Source organism: Atractosteus spatula, chromosome 24, assembly GCF_055471065.1.
Source record: "Atractosteus spatula isolate fAtrSpa1 chromosome 24, fAtrSpa1.hap1, whole genome shotgun sequence".
Taxonomy (NCBI): Eukaryota; Metazoa; Chordata; class Actinopteri; order Semionotiformes; family Lepisosteidae; genus Atractosteus; species Atractosteus spatula.
Window position 1 is genome coordinate 13,145,095 of NC_142729.1, and position 23,935 is coordinate 13,169,029.

General features: G+C 35.4%; 1 protein-coding gene across 5 annotated transcripts; it reads right to left on the reverse strand.

Annotated features, from left to right (window-relative positions):
• Positions 1–949: 949 nt before the first annotated feature.
• On the reverse strand, positions 950–23,698 carry LOC148815931 (cytosolic phospholipase A2 gamma-like). Of its 5 annotated transcripts, none has more exons than XM_088904744.1 (16): positions 23,659–23,698; positions 23,525–23,567; positions 22,646–22,684; positions 17,349–17,407; positions 16,332–16,366; positions 15,121–15,232; positions 13,078–13,220; positions 12,697–12,895; positions 12,042–12,150; positions 10,322–10,462; positions 9,230–9,271; positions 8,127–8,201; positions 3,323–3,436; positions 2,800–2,954; positions 2,181–2,349; positions 950–1,281 (listed from the first exon to the last, which is right to left on the reverse strand). In XM_088904744.1, exons 3-16 carry the CDS (start codon positions 22,680–22,682, stop codon positions 1,112–1,114), a joined length of 1,560 nt encoding a protein of 519 aa, XP_088760870.1. In that variant the 5' UTR covers positions 22,683–22,684; positions 23,525–23,567; positions 23,659–23,698; the 3' UTR covers positions 950–1,111. The 5 variants fall into 5 exon arrangements, with proteins under 5 accessions (XP_088760870.1, XP_088760872.1, XP_088760873.1 ...); XM_088904746.1 differs by lacking the exon at positions 23,525–23,567 and adding an exon at positions 21,864–21,996 and having other exon boundaries at positions 23,659–23,692; XM_088904747.1 differs by lacking the exon at positions 23,659–23,698 and adding an exon at positions 21,864–21,996 and having other exon boundaries at positions 23,525–23,538.
• Between the last annotated feature and the right edge of the window lie 237 nt (positions 23,699–23,935).

Genomic DNA, 23,935 nt, shown 5'->3' on the forward strand with positions numbered 1-23,935 from the left:
GCAGCAGGTTCTTTAAAACCCAATCTGTGTGCATTGTCAGCCAATTTATGTTCTTTTTGACAGTTCACTGCCAATTTAGTATTGTACTGAATCATATGGTACATATTTCTAGTTTTCTAAAGAATAGGCAATATTATGATATGATGTAACAATCATATTATGAAGACACAGGAATGTATTATGATCCAACAAATAAAATACTCATTTTAACACCCAGTCATTTCTGAATCTTCTTAAATTGGGGTTCTAGAAAATGTTTTTAATTCATCATATATCCCAATAAGGAGTTAAAGGAAATAGAGCCTTAGGGACATGTTTTGCTTTAAACCACTTGTCTTGAGGAATAACAGCCCGACTATCATGACAGATGATACAACCTGTATCAAACAGAAAGAAGGCTGCAATGATGTTGACAGTAGGGGTATATTATACAGCAAAGTATAAAGTATTTATACACTAGTGAACAGATGATTGGTGGGAGTTGTCTTTGTCCCATAAATTCCATGAACTCCATTTACAAATTCCCTCTAAAGTCTACTTTTTGTTGCTTCACTTTTTCAAAACCTTTTTATAATTCTATACTATAGATTAAGGATTCTTTAATCTTTTAAACCAGATATGATGAACAGAGAGGTGCATTGGCTAACAAAAAGCATCTTTTCAGATTAAAAAATAATCAGATTCAGAATACTGTTTGAAAATGAAAAGAAAAGACTAATTCCTAATGCAAGAAATTGTATAGCGCTAATAAAGTGATGTTATGTTTGAAAACAAAATCAACAAACTGCATCAGAGGTTTCAGATAAAATCAACACGTATCTCGAAATATATAATCAGGAGCATCAAGGGAAATATTATCTCTCTCCTAATATGTTGGTCATAAATTTATCATTAATTTCACATTCTATATAAAGGTGTATTTATTATGTATCTGTCAATACAACTCCACAAATGCTGTTTTAAAAAATATGCAAATAAGAAGCCTAAATCATAAGCAATGAACAATCTAACTGCATCCATGTCTATAAAACTACTGATTTAACAAAAAAACCCTCAGATTAAAAATGTTCTCTAAAATGCCAACTCTTTCATTGTGTAGGTTTTATTGGTTTCACTTCTTTCTTTCTGCACCCACAGCCTTCTTTATCTCAGTGATAATCTTATCTTTGTTGAGACTGACATTCTTCTTAGCTACATTCAGAAGATCATCAAGCTCGTTTTCATTGTATGACAGCTTGAATGTTTTGTAGATCTTCTTCATTTGAACAATTTTTTCCTTGCCTGAAAGAAGACAAAATGATGATGGAATAATCATTCTTGTCTTGACAATTTAAAGTGCTTTAAATATGTCAAACCAAAAGCAAAACACATTAGAAACATCAAAATAAGATTAAACAGTACAAGTTGTTAAAAGAATTAGAAAATTAGTATAAAAAGGTACTGTATGTTTAAAGACCAGATGTAAAAGTTTCAATTGATCTGTAACCTCATATAAAGGCTGGGATCATTTTGTAGTGTCGGAGGGACAAAACACTTAGCATAATCTCTCAGGATAGGACCTAATTTTGGAATAGAGACCAGAGTCCAAAGACAAGTAACAGTAAACCCATGTAGTCAGGAGCCAAAGAAAGAGCTAAAAGGTGAGCAGCAGTATTTTCAATTTTATTATAAAATCCACACAAATCTATTGTGAGGAAGCTAAAGCAGGAGAGATATGCTTCTGCATTTTAATAACAGATAATTTGTTTAGGTGGGTAGCTGCGTCAGCATGCATAGGCTGCAAAGGAACAAGTAATAGGTTTATTCCATGCTGAAAAAAAAGTAAACACAACGTTTCAGCCATGGAACCTTCTTCAGGTGTCACCCACACCTTAATACAATGCGTGTCTGCCCAGCATTGGACTAGCATTTGTCAAAGGTATAGTCACACCTTATGTCCTGTGCCTGCAAGGTTAGGCTCCAGCTCATTTTAAGCCACGATGGGTAAAGTTATTAAAAATTGATGGTTGGATAGATAATTTTTCCCCATGATCACATTACTTCTGTTGGTCTCTTTGCACGGGATTACATAATTACCTATTAGATGTTTCTACTGACAACTGATGTACAGAATTACTAGGTGTCTGAGGTGAAAACCTGATGACAAGGTAAGTGGTTTGATTAGGGTCTGATTCACTTACTTTCACAGGAGTCCTTGTTGAACAGAGGGAAGTGCATGACTGTGGGGGTTTTATCAGCACTGTAAACGTAGCAGCTTAAGGGACACTCCTTCTCCTCCTTAGTCACTGGTGGAATGGGTGGGAAGGGAATGTTGTTCTTCTCACAGTATTTAGCTGCCTTAGTGACAGTCTGGGATGGGAGTAGAGAGAGGAGTGCAGCAGAGAGGTTTGCAAAGGGGATGGGGGTATGTCAAGAGTTAAGGAAAGAGAAGAGAGGAAAAGGCACAGAGAGAAGATCAACAGCTTTATCCAGCTAGGATAGCAAAAGGTCTGTACTGTTTTAGTTTAGTAATGATTTCATCAAAGTATGCTCGGTCACACTGTATAAGGCCATAATTTCTCTTGCACTTCTGAACATGAAAAAAATAAAACCATTTAAGAAATACACGACTGCACAACACTGAAAGAGGTGAGAAGTGGTTGGTAACTTTTAATATATTGTGTTGCATACTTTATAAGTTTATCTCATTCTTGGCTAAGGGAGAAGATGATTTGATGCAAAGCATGTAAGCCTATATACTGTATAAGACTTCACTATACTGAACTGCTAAATATTGTGATTTCCAATACAGCGTCTTACCAAAAATGGGTCTTCATCAGAAAAATCAAATGACAGAATGAGCTTAACTCTCCTGTCATTCCTTAAAACCAATGGGTAGCCACAATCATTGGCAATAGCAGCATCTTCCAAGTAGATCTTCTCATTATTGACCAGATATTCAGGGAGAGTTTTTGCTGGAGAGGAAATAAAAGGCAAAAATATTTGATGCCATTGCTTTGGTACTTGTGTTTATAATAATCATGTAATTTATAACAGGTGTGTTTTATCTTTTCTTAAGAAACAATATCATTTTCATGTATTCTATTACACTGTTTATACAATGTTGTTTCAGGATGATTCACATCAGTATTAAAAAAATTATAAGCATGTCTTTTTGATCTCCAACTGAACACTCTTGTACTATAACTATAACTATAGGAACATCAGAAAAGCCAATGTTGAGAACTGGTCAGCGCATGCTGCTTTATTAACACATTATACTATATTTCTATATAATATTTGATCACCATTTCATGTATTTCACTGCTGTTCATATTCTAACCTGTGTCAGGGTATTTATACAGGAAGTTGTACTTGGTTCCCCATGTCCAGCTTAAAATGAGAGCGAAGATTTTCTTGAACAAATCAGGTGTTAGGTCCATTTTTTCAAGTGAATCTGAAGGGATAGAAAGGAAGTACAGCATTAGAACCTGGTTTTTACCTGTACACGTGATTTAATCCTTAAGGAAATACAATAAGTTGAATTCAATTATAAAAGCTTGGTTCCCAGCTTTTCACATTGACATCAGTAATGTGAATATGAACATCCTTTGATTAAAGATGCTGATAAGTAAGATTTGTTATTGCAGTATTTCAAACTGTGTAAATTTATTGCATTCTTTTTATGAAACACAGTATTCTAAATGTGATTTGTAGAATGTATCTTATAGAACATAATTGCTATATATAAAAGGGTGGCAATGGTGGTTAACATTGCTACCTCTCAGTGCCGGGGCCCTGAGTTCAATCCTGGACTTGGGGTGCTCTCTGCATGGAGCTTGTATGCTCTCCCTGTGCTTGTGAGGGTTTCTGCCAGGTGTTCAAGTTTCCTCCCAAAGTCCAAAGACATACTGTAGTGGTAAGCCATCTGGCTTCTGGGAAAAACAGGTGCTTATGTGAGTATGTTTTTCCTGCAATGCAATATACCTTTCCAGGGTATATCCTGACTTGAGCCTGTTGCTTGCCAGGATAGGTTCTGGCTTCTCTGATACCTTGTATTGGATTAAGAGGTTAAAAATTCCTACAATTGCTAAACATAATTGCTACAATGTTGGTTTAATTGCTGCTTAGTTTCATTGCATACCATGTGTTTCTGTTCTAAGGGAAAAATAATTCCATGATGACTTACCAAAATTCCATAATTTCTAAATGAAACTGAAATACTGAAATCTGAGAGTGACAAAGAGGAGATAAATGATCATACTGCATAGGAAATACATTACGCTTGGAGAGTCAAGTTAAAAAAAAAGAAAACATTACTTACAGACTTCACTGAGACTGGTTCATACTGTAATGCTGTTGGATTTATATACTGTATACAGTATTTACCTGTTTTGCTTCACATAAATGTTTGACAGTGTACATAATAGCCAAGAGAAAAAAATCTGTAAATAACTATTGTTTTCTTTTCTGTATGAGTTTTTAAAATTTTATTATCCATATTTTTTTGTAAAATTAGTACCTAGAAATCCCATTTTCATTTTACTGAATTAAAATTGATATATACGCATTATGAAAGTGAACATTTAAAATCCAAACTTGAATGCTCACACTGAGAACTTTCATGGGTGAAAAGTCAAATGTTAGCAAAAACTGCAAAGAAAAATAAAAAAATAATTTATAGTAAAGCCATCATAATAATTTGCTTTACAAATACAAATTATTTCAGTCACACAGTATTATTTTGACAAGTTATACATTTAGATTAATGGCCTCTATGGTATGGTATGGTGTATGGTGCAATAGTAGTGGACAAAAAATAACACAACAGCATTTTGTCAATCCGATCACGTATTCTTTTCCAATCATATAAAGTAAGTTTTGAGAATCTCACCATGCCTTTAGCATGCTCATAAACAATATTAATTTAGGAACATAAACATATTATGTAAACTGTATATGGCTGGTATTAGTAGTTTAAAGAAAAAATACACACCAGTATTCCATTCATGTGTTTATTTTGGAAACGTTTTTACGTGCTCTTTCTGACTGTATTAAGTTTATATACTTTGTAAAAAGTTATGTTTTAACCTTTTCTGCGAATACACTCGTTACAGCAGTAAACAAAAGCATACTTTTCAAATTCGATTAACAGGGAATATAATATGGAATCGCGAATCTAAAGAAATTAATAATGATGTAATTATATTCATGTGCTACTAAAGAAAGTAGTACACCTTCTTTGGATATATTCTGCTTCAAAGAAACAAATAAACGTTTCTTTGAAAAACTACAATAGCAAATATCATGGACACTATATTGACATTTTTTATATTTCTAAATATCACAATATGTTTGAAGCTAAGTCATTTATTGATAACAACAAATAATTTCAAACTGCTACTACTGTCGTTATTACTGATAATAAATATTATCGACACTATATTGAATTTGTTGGTATTTCTAAATATCACAAAACATTCAAAGTTAAGTGAGTTAAGTGATTACCATTTTCCATGAATACTTGCGCTCATTATCGCAGTAAACAAAAGCATACTTTTAGAATTTGATTAATAGGGAATATAATATGGAAACACGTATCTAAAGAAATTAATAACGATTTTAATTTAAGGATCTAAATATATGTATTTACATAGCTGGTAGTACTACTGAATTCCACTTTCTTTGTAAACATGTTTTAGTTTAATTTGACTTATTCATTCATGATGAATTGTGAGAGAGTGATAGATGGAGACAAGATGTAGGTTTCTTGTCCAAACAACATTCCCCAGAATGCAGTGGGAAATTGGCGTTTTACTCCTGATGGTAACTCCAACAAATTGTCACATTTCACAGCCTTGCGAAACAATCAGGACGTTGTCATCCAACCTATGGTTTGATGGGTTTTTTTTATTTTGAAACCATGATCTTGATATGCAGGTGTGAAGTAGAGTTAACAGCTTCAGATTTAAAAGGTTATTAATAATATCTTCAGTGTCGCATTAACATTGGAATGTTCTTCCAAGTGAAAAAAGAGGCAATAAACAACATGGCTGCTCTATATATTTTCAGTTTACAGACCGTCCACAGACGGTTACAGACTGTTTACAGACCGGTAATTTATTATGAATAATATCTTCTATATCGCATTAAAATTTGAAAGCTTTTTATTTATGTAAATCCACCTATTTTCCAACCACTTTATCCAGTACAGGTAACAGTTTCACCCCTCCTCCCTGTCTGTCTGACCTCTTTTTAACCATTCTGTGCCTGAATCGCAGTGTGTGAGAAAGACATAGAAAAAAAGTGAATCTTTTTTTTGCTCAAATCTTGCTTAACTAAAAATTAGACACAAGAATAGTATTATTGGACAATGTTGTGAGGCTCTGGTGGAATTTGTCTGTAAACTGAAACTTTTCTATTTTCTTTAAAATTAACTATTTACTTATTTCTTTTCATTTATTGCTTTTAATTTGTGAAGCAGAGTATTACGATATTAATTGCTACTTCAAAGTTTTGTGGGTGCAAGCTTAAAATCAACAAACCGTGAAATCTGTTCTCAATATCTCAATAAAGGTCTCAATATTTTTGCAAGGCAAATAGTTAAGAGTATATTATACTTAGACATTTCCATCACATTCTCAAGCTCCTCATGAACAACACTATCCAAAAAAATCCTACTGACTCTCATTCTAATCTTCAATACAGCACCTCAAATCCAATGGTCTGCAGAAACAATCTATTTATTTAATCCACAGTGAAATCTGACTCTCTCAGAATTTTTAAGAAGTACCTTCACATCCAATAAATAATGATGTTCATCTGCAATTAAAAGTTTATCTCATTACATTGTAGTGGCAATGCTTGTTAATAAGACAGAATTAAGCGTTGCTGTGCTTTCCTAAATGAGGCCCCATCTCTCTCTTCATCTCTGTGATGCAGCCACAGAGAAGTTATTCATGCAGGCCGATTTAAGTGTTTTCTTTTGATAAGGAACAACTCCCAAACGGGGATGCACTTAGCTAATGATCAATGGTCATCCCTGGCGCCTATCTGTCTAGGGAGTTCCAGAGGAACTCTTGACTGCATTCCTAAGTGTCAGGAGTAAGTGACTCATCTCTCACCTTGGTCAACCAATCAGGGACTGGCAGGGCGTGGTAACACCACGTGGGTCTCCAATGCCCGCCAAACTCTCAACCAATCAGCACACATCTGTGTCTTGGTCAAAAAGGTAGCACAAGCTCAGGTCGGAGCTCTCCTTGGCCATTTTCGCGCACCCTCAGAGACAATCACGCGACAACCGGTGTTGTCTGCACTGGGACTTGGACTTTGTTCTAAGCGGGAGGCCGAGGATCCCGGACGTACTCAGAATTCTGCAACAACCAATGTGAATGCTCCGCTTGATTAACGGCAGCCTACAGTTGGACCCTCATCGACAACCTGAATAGCTTATTCAGAAGCAGCGCTGGACCGGGAACGAACCAGTTTTCTTCCCGTGCAATAGAATGACCTGCGAGGACCCGCGGTCACACTTTGTGCATAGAGACTTTCTACCAGTCAGCCAGACTACTAGTAGACCCCTGGGAGCAACGACTGCACTGCACACCGCAGTTAGATTCCTCCGTCCGTGGCTGGTAGCCAGAGGACGCCGAGACGACGCCTATTGGATGACTGCTGGGACAGAGTTTGCAAAAGAGCCTGTCAGCTGGTTTTGGTGTCCGTGCCAGGAAATCCAAATCCATACACAGTGGATAAGTAAACCCCATGTTCTATGTTGCGTCTTGAGAATTTAATTGTTACCTCAACACAAGTTGTTATCAATTTAATTCATGAGTAATGTATTTACTTCCGAGTCTAGTCTAACAGTGGGTAATGACACTGATTAGATATGGTATAGCCGAACGATATATTGAAATATATTCTCTGTTGTGTATCTCTTTGTGTTTGCATCTCTTCGGGATTATATACCTTGTATTTTGATAACCCTCACAGTAAGGTCTGCTGCCTGTATTCAGGCAGACTGGTATATGTTTTGTGCACAATTTATGTTTAATAAATGTATCTTGTGTTAATTTAGGTGAGGATGACCTTTTAGTTTGGCTGTAATTCTTCAAATTGTTCTATACTTCCCAGGTTCAAAAACTCACCCTGAATGGCCTTCATATCTTTCTTTTGTTTAGTCTCTTCGGTGTTCCCTTTTAACAACTGATTGCAAATCCATTCTGCAACATAAAAATCAGACAAATGCTTAAACAGTTTAAGGTTTTCTAAGTACAGTACATAACAGTACATTTTAATAGTTCAGGTGGGTAGCTGCGTCAGCATGTGTAGGCTGCAAAGGAACAAGTAATAGGTTGATTCCATGATGAAAAAAAGAAGAAAGAGAACAACGTTTCGGCCATGGAGCCTTCTTCAGGTGTCACCTGAAGAAGGCTCCACGGCCAAAACGTTGTGATCTCTTTCTTCTTTTTTTCAGCATGGAATAAACCTATTACTTGTTCCAGTACATTTTAATTGTGTGTTGGTTATACAATCTATATTTATATACTATATATAAGGCTTATTTGCAATGTAAGGGAAAATGAAACACTTGTAATTTTTAATTTAGTTTGTAAAGCAAGGTGATGTTTTGGTTAAGTGGTGGAGTTCTCACCTGCTATGCCTCTGACCTGGGTTCAATTCCCAGCCACTGCCCTTTCTCTTTCTCTCTCTTACCTACTGTCTGGCTCACTTACTGCCTCAGTCTTAAAATACTTTTAATTAAGCATAGTTAAAGTCATTGTCCAACTGCTCCTGTTTTCTATGCTTATTTGCTTTTAATACAAAGTTTTTAAAACCAATATATAATATAGTTAAGACAAAATCTAAAATAAAATTATCTCATTATACACAGTATTAATAATAAATAATACATTACTACTTATTCACAATTACATTGCATTAAATAGAAAAATTATGTTACGAATTAATATTATTGTACAGTAAGAATAGCTCAGGAAAGCACTAATGGGTTAATACACATTTGATTTTTATTATTAAAATACGATGAACTGTGAAGAACACATGCAGACCCACAGTATATTAAGGATTCTACAGAGTGCTGCAGTCCTATATTAGATTATTTGGAAAACTAAAAAGCTGTTGCACTGTACTTTTGTCATACCTTGCACATTCTGAATGGGTGCATCTGTAGATGCAGATTGGGAGAGCATACAGCACATTCATTACTTACAAGATATTAAAATTATACCTATATCGTACTGGAAGTCAGCGAAGCAACTGCCACACAGTCCTGAGGAAATAGTAAAAAACAGAGAGAGAGCAATGAAAATGGTTTGAGGTCACTTAATCACAGCATGGAAACAATCAGACTATTTAATTCACTTCCCATGTGTAATACTGTAGATCACTTCCTGTAGCGGAGCTGGAAAATCTGCACATATATGGTTCCTGATATATAGAAGCCTACATGCCAAACAGACTGTGCTGATGGTCCCTGTTTTAACCCAATAAGTAAAAGTGGAAATCCTCACTCAGTCAAAGCCATTTTCTTTTTACCAGCAGTTAATACAAGGCTGGTATTATGAACAAGGCCGTTTCTGAGACAGAAAAAGGATAGTTGTTTTAACCTAAATTGCAAAGGAACAAGTAATAGGTTTATTCCATGCTGAAAAGAGAAGAGAGAAAACACAATGTTCCAGCTGTGAATTCTTCTTCAGGTGTGAGAAAGACAGGGCAGACAGCAAAGATTAAATAGCACAGAAGAACAAAAGCTGGGAGAGGAGAGGAGGAAGGGGGGGCAGAGACGCCACTCAGAAAGCGCAAAGTGGAGAGGGGTGAAGAAAGGTGTGAAGTCAAAACCAGCATGAGAATAGAGAAGATTACATGAAAACAAGTCAGTCATTGAGAGAAAGGGGGAGGTGTGAACCTAGTTTCAGGATGAGTTTTGTTTCTGTTGTTTTTCTGCAATGGGAGTTGAGAAACCCTTATCTGTGAACTAAAAGTTTACATAGATTATGTGGTCAGCGGTTAGTGGAGTCACCATGGGCACCTCTTCCATTCAAGATAACTTAGGAGTACCTGGGAACAGCCATCCTGGGAACAGCCATCCCTATAAAATTATTAATTTCCCTAATTTCCTAATGCAAATGTAACACATGGAATATCTTATCACCATTACCAAACATTATGTAAAAGCCCAACACAATAAACTGAAGTCCAATAGAAATATATGGAAAAGTTCCTCCATTTGCCTAAAAATCTTCTGTGTGTATCAAAGGCTTTGTCATCCAAGTGGAGTTTTTTCTTCATCTATAGTGTAACAACAAAGATGAAGAAAGACCTTGCAAGTACAGGATGTCCATCTCATCTCTGAGCTCCTCCACATTCCCTCCTGCAAAACGGCTCCCAAAGAATGGTGTTTCCACAAAGGCTCCATACCCAGAGTACCCCACTTCATGGCGGGTAATCTCACACCAGACCCCTGTGAAGGGAAGAGACACAGAGAAAAGGAGGAAGAACAGAAGAAGAGTGAAGTGAGAAAGGGTACCAGAACTAGAAAAACTCTTTCGTCCCTAAATCGCTGCTAATCTCTAAACCCATTTTGAAGGCACTGAGGCCACTCTTGTGTGTCTATTTTTCTAATATTAAATGGTATTATTATTGTTAGTTAATAGATAAAATTAATATTCTTGTTGTTTTAATGTAATACCTTGTCCAACTTTTGTTGTAGTTGTTGAGTATATGAAAAAGGTACTGAAAATGAGAACTGTAACATCCTGGTTGGAGGTCCATAAAAATTGTTTATACCCTTTATAAAATTAAAGTATATGGTAGTATGCATGGCTAGTTTGAAGGATATGAATCTCTAATCCCCAAACAGCCCTTGGTTGAATGGAAAAGAAAAAGAAATTAAGGAATTTGGACACAATGGAGGAAATCATCTGCCTCAGGTATTTAAGGAGGAGAAGGTGTCAGGAACAGTTCTTTCCGGGCCCTATGCGGACGACACGATCCGAAAGGTGAAGAAACAATAGGGAAAAATATCATGCAGGAGTCGGTCAGGAGACAGGGGGGCGTGTCCAAGGTGAGCTGGTGTCCGGGGGAAGTGAGTCCGGGGCAAACAATCCAAGCATAAATCCAAAAGGGAAATCCAAAACGGAAGGCAAAGTCCAAGACCAGGGGATCCATCCAAAGTAGTTAAAAACCAGAACCGGGTCGGGACCAGCGGGACAAGGAATCAGGAACAGGAAACTAAAACCATAACGGAGCCAGATGCAGCAGGACCCCAGGCTCTCACGAAACGGGATTCAATGAGAATCTGGCTTTAAAGGTGGAACTAAAGAGGAGCTCGAATAAGAAACAGGTGTGGGGAATGGGACAGAACGAGGAAGGGCTGGAGCGCCCTTAAGATGAGGAGTAACGATCGTGACAGAAGGCACACTGTTATCTTTTATATTGTGTAGCTTGAGAGAAACCAGGAAGGAATTATTGAGTTTTACCAGGAGACAGAAGGATTTATTGGTTTTTAGTTTAAGTTATTTTTGAAGAGAACAGAAAATAGTTTTAATCGCAAACTAATTGAGGAACACTATTTGGTTGAAGGGAAAACATGGGTAAAAAACACTAGAATAAAAAATAATATTTTTCTTCAGAAAAGTTCAGACTTCAGAAAACTCTTATGATTTGTTGGTATAACCTGCCAGGGCTGTTGACTTCATATATTATTTCATAGAGCAAATAATAGTTTACACAGAAAGCAAGGTCCATGGGTTCAATTATCAAAGAAGTTAAACAATCCTTCATTTTTTTAAATACATATTGGCAGTTTCTTAAAATATAAATTATTTTGAGTTGTTAATAGCCTTATAGTTTAGCTCTAATGATCATTTCCTTACCTTTACCAGTAGCAGCTGGTTGGTCATAATTTTTCAGATCAGATTAAGTGCTAGCGATGCGGTCTGTGAACATTTAACATTTACTATAAAATATGTAATACCGTATATGGCCTTTCTGCAGGATTTTAAATAAGATTTATATTCATCCATCATCATGTATCTTACCTCTATCGTATTCATCCTTCTGTCTCTGCTCCTTGTCCACAACTGCCAAGATGGGGTAAGGGTTGTTCATTTCATCATCGGTTTCTTTAGAAAAATGTTCTTCATCCACCTGGAAAAAATATATTGTAGTGAAGACCCAGCAATGGTACTTCCCAGGTACTCCCACCAGGTTTGGAGGGTCTCTGAGATCTTCAGTGGGGCTCACATAGCTGTATACAATTAGAGATTATATAAAGGTTAGTTTTCAGCTCTAGTAATTAAAAAAAAAATCTAGATTCAGCACTTGTGTTCTCCCTTTAGAGTTACTTGTCCTGAATAGTAAGGTCACATCACCTTAAGCATGAAACTTCTGCTAAAGCATCAAATCATAATAAAATATCCCAGAATTTCCTTTAATTTGTTTCTATATCCTTTCCTATTTTATTGTACACACCAATGGTGTGCACTAATGAAAATTAAGTAAAAATAAAAAAGTGAATTTCATTTTTGAGCAAAGATATATTGTAGGGAAATAAAACCTTTAGTAATTACAATTTACCACATTAAACTGTATGCTTTACTCAGAAGCATCAATGAAGAGAGAGAAAGACTTTCAGAAATACACAAATACATGATGACAAAGATGCTAGAAACCCAGGCAGGAAGGACTGCTGACCTGCTTCACCATGTCATGCACAACTGTAGATGCAAATATATCTGTGATGGAAAAGTTCTCATCCTTTTCTGCCTCCATAATTCTTGCCAATGCTTTTAGACAGTCAAACGAGCCAGTTGTGAGTCTTTGCACCATCTCTTTCTCTGCCTTCTCTAATTCAGAGGACCAGGTCTGGTTGTGGTACAAAGATGTCAAACACCTGCATTCATACATAACAAGAGTAGAGACCAGGAGAAACGTCGGAGCTCAATCCTTATATCTTACAGAATTAGAGCAGAATTAGAAGTTCTGCTGCTTTATGCAAACCTTCAGAATTCATATTGATTCCACAGATCCACCTGGCACAAACCTGGACCCCAGAGCCCAGTCTCTCAGACTCACCAGGTAGATCCTGACACTCCACACAGGTACATGATGGTGTCCAGCAGGTTCTGAGCCCCCAGCTCAGTTAAAGTCCCCATGAGAGCCACCATGGCGCGCAGACCCCCCCCTGAGCCCAGCACGGCGATAGGGGGGACACAGTCCTGATTGAGGAAGAGAGTAGCAAGAGAAAGAGCATGATAAAAAACAGTGTCCGAGTCTGACAGATAATTATTAGGCTATTAAATAGTGTAAATGAATTGCAAAGTTACTGAGATATCACAACTGTGTATCGTGTACCCTACTCCACTCAAGGGTGTCCCTTAAAGAGAAGAAGATTCAGAATTATTTAAATTTAACATTCTCCTATTATGTTTCTCTCATGAAAGCATCTAATGTAAATAACAACAGTGCAAGAATCTACTTACCAGCAACAAAAGTGCAACCTGTTATGATATTTGTAATATCACCACTTAGGATCATTAAAACAGCATGAAATATTGTAACTCCATCTTGGCTGTCACCCTCTCCACCAGCGCTATTTAATCACTCCAACTCAACCTACAATTTCATGGTTCAAACTGAATTATTTCTTCTTCCATTTACTTATTCTACTTCATTTCACAAGTCCCTTCCCTATTAAGACCTGTAAGGTGCCTGTTTTGCACACAATTCAGAGCCCTGATCCTTGCCTACTGTTATCTCAGACAATGCAGAAGCCTGCAAAATCTTAGTTTCATTTGTCTTCCCATACACTTTTTCCCTTTCTGCTCTGCCTCTTTTATTAGACTTTATGTACTCTCCATTTTCCCCAAAGCCTGTCCATTCACCACCCTCTCATCTATTAACTGCATCCATGTAATCGGGAAAGGAGTAACATCCCTGTGGCATTCACAGCAACAATAAACCCCTACGACAAATGCTAACTAGCATAATTAATTTTCTTATGTCATATCTTTTCACTAACATGACAATGCACCTGCTACAAAATAAAATGTCTTTATTTTCCTGATAATAACTTTGTGATTTTGATGCTGTTACAACCCCAAGTGTCTAGGGGTAAAGGGGTGTAACATTTAGGATACTTTTTGGATGCAGGTGGGTTCTGGTGAGGGACTAGGAAGCGTGATAACAAAGGTGGATGCAGAAGTGATGATTTTAAGTTGAATAAGTGACTGACAAGACACGATAACACACAGGGGTAAGGAACTAGAGTGGTGCCAAAGAAAAGAAAATAACAAACAAAATGGAGCTGGCTAAGAAAATGAGGGAAAGCTAACCTGACTACAAAAGAAAACCCGAAACACACGGTCTTCGGTGTCTCCTACACCCTAGCTAACTTCCACTGACTACCCAACAACCATATAAGACAAATGGCACTCACCCGTACTAAACTAGTGTACTAATACAAAATCAACTAAGTGTGTAGAATGTACCCAACAACCTAAACTAACCTTATACACAAAAGTTCACACAAAAACAAGTGAACTAGGAATACAAATACGGGAAAACAAGAGTAATCAACAGGAACAGGGTACAAAAGACCACAAAAGTTGAACATATAACACATTAGGGCAAGGTAATGGCAAAACAAGGATAAACACACAAACAAACGAAAGTACAAAGAAACTAACAGAAACAAACAAAACAACAAAGCCAAAGCTATACAAAAATACACACACACAAAGCAAAGCAAAGCAACGCAACGCAACGCAACGCAACGCAACGCAACGCAACGCAAAACGAGACTGAAGTCAAACAAAAGGCCTCTTCCTTCAGAAAACCTCCATGTTATATGCTGAATAAGATGCATTCTGATTGGCTGAGAAGCTGATTGATGATTATGTCATACGGAACAGTGGTGTAATGGTGGGTCAATGGAGGAGGGAGAATAATCAAGGGTCAGCAGTGTGGAACATAACAAAAACACACATAGACCACACACTGGGATGTAACAATACAGTTTTTTGTATGATGCTTACAGTAACTAACTGTACTTGCATTTTGCAAAATACACTGAATATGTATTTCTGCAACACAAATAAAAAATAATAAAAACCATACCAATTTACAAGGGATTTTCAGATTACTCAGGGCCTTCTGGATTTGGATTTTTCTCTGCTTAACAGCCTTAGTCTCCCCCTCACAGAGAGTCTGTGAAACCCGTACATATGTCCTGTGGAAGGAGATAAAACGAACATGAAGAATGTGCAACCTTGGCGCTTTCTGTTCCTAAAAATGCAAAAGGAGACATATTAGAAAGAATCTGGAGAATTTCTAATTTGCTTTGCTGACTGGATCTCACTGTAACTTGAGTGTTAATGTGTTTGTTAATTTCTTTGTGTATTCTTATTAATTTCAAGAAGGTGAATAGGGACTAATACAGTTGTAACCACTTTAAACTTTCAAAAATATTGCTAATATTAATGTTACTCATTTAAAAGTATTTATTTTTCTTGTTTTCAAGTAACAGGCACATTGTTAAAGTCAGTATTTATCTTTTCGTAATATCCTGGGATATAGCACCTTATTTTCTGCCTTATTGGACATCAGCTGGTAGGTTAAAGGATACTGCTAGACGCCCAAGAAGAGGAGGGGGTCAACTGTTGAGGTGTGATCTGCTCAGGACTTTAGGATCTCTTGTTGTTCACCAACACAAATGCTCCACAAGTGTCTTTGGTCAGTGTATCGCACAAACGAGCTACACTGTGGTACAGCAAAGAAAAGGGAAGCTACTCTAACACGTCAATGGGTTCTAATGCATGTTTTGAATGTTTTTATCTGTATATTATATATATTGGCTCTAAAAATATATTGTATTTAACTTTAAATGTTTTAAAAAAGATGTCAGTAGTTTTGAATTAACTTGTGATTGCATATTGTAACCTCTTCAATGTGAGGCATTAGTTATTAATTGGGATAGCCTTGTGTCTGGTTTTGAATCCTAGCCAATACCCAAGCCTGTGGGGATAATCTTTCTATAATCTTTCTAATCTAACTATAAACTATAGATTTAAGGGATATTAAGGGATAAGGGATTTGGAAATGCACATGGAAATGCATATCAACCAAGGAGAAAACACCTCAGTAATCTAACAGCTTAGAATCAGTTAATCAGTACATTTATACTCATCACATCCTCATGAGAAAAAAAGAGGAAAGAAAGCAGAAAATAATTCGGAACATATGAAAAGAGGTGTAATTGTTTTTTGTAATTATACACAGAAACGTGTTTCTTATACTGTATCTTAGTACACAGATTAAGGAGCACTTACTTTCCAGTATAGTCTTTTGCTTCCCTCATGCTTGTCTGTAAGATAATTGAAAACAAGAAATCGTAAAAGACTTGTAAGCACTATATCCCTCCGTTTTCTGTACTACTGTTTCTGCCCCATTGGGATACATTTGGGATACATTTCTGGAATCACAGAACTACATCTTGCCACTTCAAGATTCCGTTTATCAAAAAGCACTTCCACAATTATTATTCCATTTCCAATGCCCTCTATATTGTCTATAGTACTTTTGTGATTCAGTATGTTACTGTTTTTATGTGGCGATACTTAAATTCTCTCAAGAAATGAAAGGTGATCCAGAATTCAGCAGCACAAACAAAGCAGCAACAGGTCATCAATCAGGCTTGCCCTTGCTCTCATTTTTCCAAGTCTGTAAAATACAGAAGCTTGACACTTACAATATTTAATATGTGAAACAAATAGTCATAGATGTTGTGCCCGGGAATCAACTTTTTTTAAAATGTTTTTCTGAAGCTTGTCACCAGAAAATTACTTTGTTGTGCCAGAGAACAAAGATAACTTGTTATTTCAACGCTACAATAGAAGCTGAAATCAAATAATGTTTATAAGTCAGTTCACTGCTGATAATACTGAAGTAAATGATTAAATGAAAATGTAATTTAGAAGAACAATTTCAAAGCATAAACATTATATTTCATTGCCATTAATATTTTTAAATCTATACATTTAAGTGTTTTATTGAATGTGTTTTGGCTGGTTATATTAGACAAATTTACAGCATTTAATTTTGACTGAGTTTTTCCAAGTTTTTCCCAATTTAAATATTTTTTCAGTGTGCTATTTCAAAAATTATAATTTGCATTTTTTATATTTATATGTACACAGTTTTGGCTACACATTCGCCCCTTGTTTATGACTTCGACTAATGCTACATACCATGCATCATGCACAAAGCATTGTTTAGTCTCTTCTTTCTTTAGTAATGATGTTTTTAAGATTGTCTAATATGCATTAATTCAGTAAATACTCAGAAACCTTATCCATGTTGTTTTTTGCTAGTAAGGAATGTTTCCTGGTGGCCTCTTTTAGTGGATCTGTTAAAAAAAGATAATATACTGTAACACTGTCAGCCATTGTTAGTATACAAAACTGCAGGAGGCACACATACACACAAAAACAAGTGGTAGACTAATGGCAGCACTAAGGAGAGGCATGAACTGCTTTAAAAATACATTTAAATACTTCTCCATTTCATGACATGTATAATATCACTTAAAACAAGAGCTGCTCATTACAAAATGAGGTTCCTAGCCTTTTTGTTGTTTACAGTGTGCACATTGCTCCCTGTAGAGGCACTGATAGTGGGCAATGTATCCTTTAAATTTGAAGTAAAGTCATAAACCATTTAGAAAAAGAGGATGTCATTGTTTTCTTATAAATCAGTGCTATGTACAACATACAGTAGATTATTCCAGTGTATCATGTTTTAGGTAAATCACAGTGTATAAATACCTTAATGCCTTAAAGACTATGTCAATTACTCCTATAGAAAAACACCAGGCTTGGATTCTGACAAAATGATTTACCATTTCTATCTCAGGAGTTAGATAGAAAAAACCTTAGATGTGTGGCTGCACATCAAATACAGTCTTATATGATAGCCAATGACTTGTTTGAGCCATTTCAGTCTGGTTTCCACTTAAATCATAGCACTGAGACTGCTCTTTTCAGGGTTTTGAATAATTTATTTATTGCCTCAGACTCAGGAGCTACATTATACAGTAGATATCCTTACGCTTCTTAATGCTGCTTTTGATACTGTAGCAACACAAAATTATTTAAATTGCAAACTTTTTTGTCTATCAGTGGTACTGTCCTTAACTGGTTCTGTTCTTAACTGACTGGCAGGCAGCATATTTATAAAATATAATAACAAAAATCATAACAAAAAAATGTGGTTATTATTAAATTAAGAAATGTACCAATGCAACCATTCAAAATGCACGGTACAAACCCGTACCACACGCAATTACCCACAAGTCACTGCGTTGTACTGCGGTACGTGATTGGCTGGCCAAAATGACCGACAGGGGCACTCGTGGTGCATTGGTCATTAGTGAAAAGATTGAATAATTTCATCTCTTTACTGTGCATGTTTTAATTTGCTTAGTATTGAATATTTATATGGAATTTTACAACTAAAGGGAAATTTTAGTACTGTAGCTGAGCATAAAAAGAAGAGGAGCATAACGCGTCTGATGGTCATAAACAATATTAATTTAGGAACATAAACATATTATGTAAACTGCACATGCCTGGTATTGGTAGTTTAAAGAAAAAATACACACTAGTATTCCATTTTCTTCCTAAACAGTTTAAGCATCAAAGTCTTACATGTGGTTATTTTGGAAACTTTTTACATGCTCCTTCAGACTGTATTAAGTTTATAAAGTTTGTGAAAAGCTATAATGTTTTAACCTTTTCTGCGAATACACTCGTTATCATAGTAAACAAAAGCATAGTTTTAGAATTTGATTAATAGGGAATATAATATGGAATCACGTATCTAAAGAAATTAATTAGCAATATAATTATATTCATGTACTGTAGCTCAAATTATCACAATAGTACACTTTCTTTGGATATGTATGCTTCAGTTTCACTCCTTCCCACCTGATTACGTCTGTGGCATGATGGCTTAAGCATGTGCCCTCTATGCCTGGGGTTGGAGGATCTAACCCAGCTGTTGCTATGAGTTTTCTTTTAACAAATACACATTTCTTTGAAAAACTAAAATGGCAAATGTTATGGACACTACTATATATTGACATTTTTTATATTTCAAAATATCACAACTGTTCAAAGCTAAATCATTTATTAATAACAACAAATAATTTGAAGCTGCTACTGCTGTCGTTATAACTGATAATAAATATCATCGACACTATATTGAATTTGTTGGTATTTCTAAATATCACAAAACGCTCAAAGTTAAGTGATAACTACATGACTACTTTTCAGAATTTAATTATTTAAGCAATAAGGTACGAGAGGCCGTGCTATATCGTGGATATAGTCACAGTTAAAAGGTGTTGTTAGGCCCAATGTGATACGGAGGGAAACACAAAGATTCTAAGCTGATCACAAGGAAGAAAAATCACCCATTTTCACACGTTAAAAGTTGTTATTAACTATCGAAACCTGTTTTTATAGCTTTTAAAATCATGCAATGTCTACGTTTAGCAGGAACATATTATATCTCATTTTTTATTTCTTTTTTAAAAATTAAAAAAATCTTTTGTCCAGTCTAAGGGTGTTTATAATATAATAGAGAGTTCCCATTATTCCCATCTTGATTAAAATCGCATACGCGTGTTTAATAAAATGCTTTTATTATTCACAATCTGACAATGCAAGACATAACTCACATTGAGTTCCGTACATCCACAGTGGTGCACGGTGCACTATTTTGTCAGTAACCTGCTAATCTGCTTAACACCTGTAGAAAACATTATTTTATTTCTGTACGGAATGCGTGTTAAGTTTACAAAATTAAAGTGTTTCAAATGTTTATTAAGAAATACAGTAAAAAGAACTTACAGCTTACACAAAGACTCAAACTACAGTATGGAAAAACATGTGTTACGAAGTTGTGGTGCTCTAGCAGTGCTGTCCTGAGGCTGGCCTCTGCCCAGTGATATAACTTTAATATAAACAAGATCTAGTATCACATATGGAATCTAGTATCTAAAGAAATTATAACAATATTAATTTAAGGATCTAAATACTGTATATGTATTTATATAGCTGGTAGTATTACTGTATTTCACTTTCTTTGTAAACACATTTTATTAACACCAGAATCACAGCGGATGAGAAAGAGATAGAAAAAAGTTAATCCTGTTTTTTTTATGGTCTGTAGCTCAAATCCTGCTTAACTAAAAGTTAGACACAAGAAAGGTATTATTGGACAATGTTGTGATGCTAAAGAAATTAATAATGATATTAATTTAAAGATCTAAATATATTCTAACGCATATGGCCGACATTACAGGTTGTGAAAGCCGGCTTGCCAGCATGGTGACGTCACCGCCTTTCATATGAATCCTTTCATATGGAAACATTTTGACACTGCGCTCAACAATCTCAGGAAGAACATGAAACAGGCTGTAAATAGCCTGTTTTTTGCCTAAAAAAATCACCCCCGACAAAGTGAAGTAACATTAACTAGCAAAGAGAGGACATGATAAAGGAATAAATGACTTGTTTTTTGTTTATTTAAACATGTAATGTCGGCCAAACATGTATGTAAGGTCGGCCATATGGCGTACTGAAGCTGAATGTTTAGCCTTTGTCACTAACGTAACCACTAAATTAAGACATAAATATAGAAATCCCTACATTACAAACCTCAAGCATTTCATTTTGTCTATTGCTACAATATCAACAGCAGTGCAATTACAAGGGACATGTCAAAATGTTTCCAAAATAACCAAAATCTAACGATTTGAGGGTTTTGATAATAATAGAGAAATCATAACAATGACCCCATGTTGCTTCATGCTATTCATGTTTATCCAACCAAAAGAAGGACAACTAATTCAACATGAAAATACTTTATTTTTTCATTGACAAAAAGTAATGCCACACTCTCTTGTTTAACCTGATTGTTTTGTTTCTGCACAGACTGTTAAACCAGAAGGAAAGAGCGCCTCTTTCTTCGAAGCCTTTCGTTGAATTTATTTTGGGGTGTTTATAATATAATAGAGAGAATAATAGAGAGTTCCCATTACCCCCATCTTGATTAAAATCACAAATGCCTGTTTAATAAAATGCTTTAATTTATTCACAGTCTGACAATGCAAGAAAGAACTCAGAACATTAAGTATATTTATCCTCACCCCAGTGCAAACAAGACAGCTGTGTACATTGTCAGTGATGTTAATTGATTCCATCTGATGCCTCTAAGTTTATTTTAGTGGCTTTGATTATGGTTAAATGATTATATTGCTCCCTGGAAAGTGTTCTCGCATATCACCAGTAAGTCAACTCGTCTCTAATCTGTGAGTGAACGATCAGCCATTTCTATTACAGCAGATCATTTCACAAATCTATTTTATTTTGTTTGTTGTTTGTTATGTATGTTTTTTGGAAATTAACCTCTGACAGTAGAGGAGACACCGTTCATTTTTAATATTGTGTTAAAAGTCAATTTTATCGTAGAATATTTTGTTAAACTGCATTTGACATTTATTCTCTTATATCTTTTTTATACTGAAAATAATAACAGTAATTGTTTTGTTTTCATGTTCTATATTATATCCACATAAAACTTCACTTTTTATGGTATTATTATACCATATAGTTAATATACTGTATATATTTAATATATAATTATATTAAAATATCTTTTTGCTATTGTATAGGAAGAATAGTAAAACTGCATGTATTGTCATTTGTGTGATTATCATACTGTTTGTATCAGTATGATAACTGTCTGTTAAATATTTGTGACATTACAGCTGTTAAGGGCCATGAAAAAACAAATACCTTTTCTGTAACATGAAGTAAGAGTCCCAGAGAAATGAAAATATTACAGTTGTGAGTGGTAGGCCTGGGGAAACAATGTAGCTGTGGATAATTTCAAGAGGGATATCTTCCATTTCCCAGTTTGGAAATCAACCTAAGAGATCAAATAGAGCTGGTTTTACACAAGGTCAGCTTGGATTTTAAGGAGGAAGGAGATAACCTGCTGTATTCCTAAGGTCCTGTTGACTCAGGAAAAGCACCATCATCAATTGCAGGCCAAAGAGTATCAAAATATCCTCCATGTCTCAGAAATATTCCTATATTAGGGTATATTAGTGCTTGGGTGGATCAAGGTGAGACGGAGCTCAGCTTGTGTTTCAGGAAATGAGAAGGTTCTTAGGGCACCATGAAACTCATGGTAGTATTTAATGCCATTCCCCGTTCCTCTCTGTAGTCACTGTTGGCTGGGTAAGGGGGTGAGTATGATGTGCAGACAGTTGTTTGACAGATAAAATGCATTCCAAGACACTCACACTCACTCAAACAAGCCAAACAACCTTTAATGTGATCTCTGATAAAAGAGCAACATATCCCAAGAATTGGGAGTGTTTTTTTTAATTAATTCCATTTAAGTTAGAACCCTATCTTTCACTACATAGGATAAGTGTAGTGCTTATTAAACAGGGAACAAATAATGATTAACTCCATGGTGAAAAGTAGAAAGAAGAAACAATATTTTGGCTGTTGAGGGAACTTCTTGTTCTAATATTTTTTGTAGATTATGAATGAAAGATTAATCTTACCTTGGTATGGTGTTGGTTTTGATTTGGAACCACCCATCTCTGTATTGAAATACAATTATGTGTGTTACATTCAATCAGCATTGATATTGTGACATTTATGATGATCAATCTGTGCTGTATGTGTGTTTAGAATTCAAATTTACATACACAGTTACATGGTTGTTTTGAGCGATTTAGAAGAGACATGAATACCATGTTAAGAATTTGGGATAAACACCAGTGCCTAATTAAATAAAACTATAATCCTCATGAAATCTTTCTGAATATCTGCATTCATCTGTATTAATCAAAAGTATACAGAAAATTAAAAGTTTTATTATATGTATAGATTAATAAGAGAGTGAGAGTAACACTTTTGTATAGAACCATTACAGTAATTTCTGACTAACAGTGTTCCATGTAATTTAGCAATTGCATGGTCATTTTGGTGCAAATATTATGATAATTGGTATTGATATTGGTGCTAATATTATTATCATTTCAGTTGAAACAATAATTGAGCAATTAAATCATTGAAACAATAATGCAACTCAGCATTTACATGTTTCCACTTGTTCACCTCCCAATTTTTAGTGTAATTCTTGTCTCCTTCCTGTCCTACAAGCCCACCTACACACTATGGGTGCCAGGGCCTTCATTTGCTATACCCCAAAGCTTTGGAATTATATCCCCCAAAAATAAGATATCTAATTAGTTCTGTGTCTGCCCATTTACATTCTTACTGCATTCCAAACCCTAGTTGTAATCGCATTAATTCTGCTCTTTTCTCTCTTTGTGTGCTTTTTATATGATTATCAACAACAACAACAACAAGAACAACAAATAATAATAATAATAATAATAATAATAATAATAATAATAATAATTATAATAACCTACTGTACTTGTAGATCTGCTTTACAAAGGCATCTCTGTTATTCTGCTGTTGCAATGCAAAACAATTTAAGTACAGCATTAATGCAGAGAGAAGAAATAAATATTAATTATTAGTATTTAATCCTTCTTTTTCTTACCAGTTTCAAAGAAGTGACCTAGTTTGGTGTTCCAGAAAAATCCAAATGATTTAATCTTTGGATGCATAGGACATATATTTATAGGAAACACAGAGGACCAATCAGGAGATGACAGCTAAAAAAAAACTTAGTTTAAGTTTCACTTTCAGTATTGATTGTAATGTTTAACCATTAAAGGCACTGTACACTGTGCCTCACTGTCACCACAGTCACTAGCTTTGGAGACGCTTTAATAGTCTGTCCATTTCCAGGTCTGATGTTTTTGTTTCATTTCATA

Coding starts and splice junctions, on each gene's coding strand:
- LOC148815931 (XM_088904744.1), bottom strand. CDS start 22,682: ATGGGTGGTTCCAAATCAAAACCAACACCATACCAAG. Junction 17,408..22,645: donor AAAACCAACACCATACCAAG/GTAAGATTAATC, acceptor TTTTTTTAACAG/ATCCACTAAAAGAGGCCACC. Junction 2,350..2,799: donor CTGATGAAGACCCATTTTTG/GTAAGACGCTGT, acceptor CTCCCATCCCAG/ACTGTCACTAAGGCAGCTAA.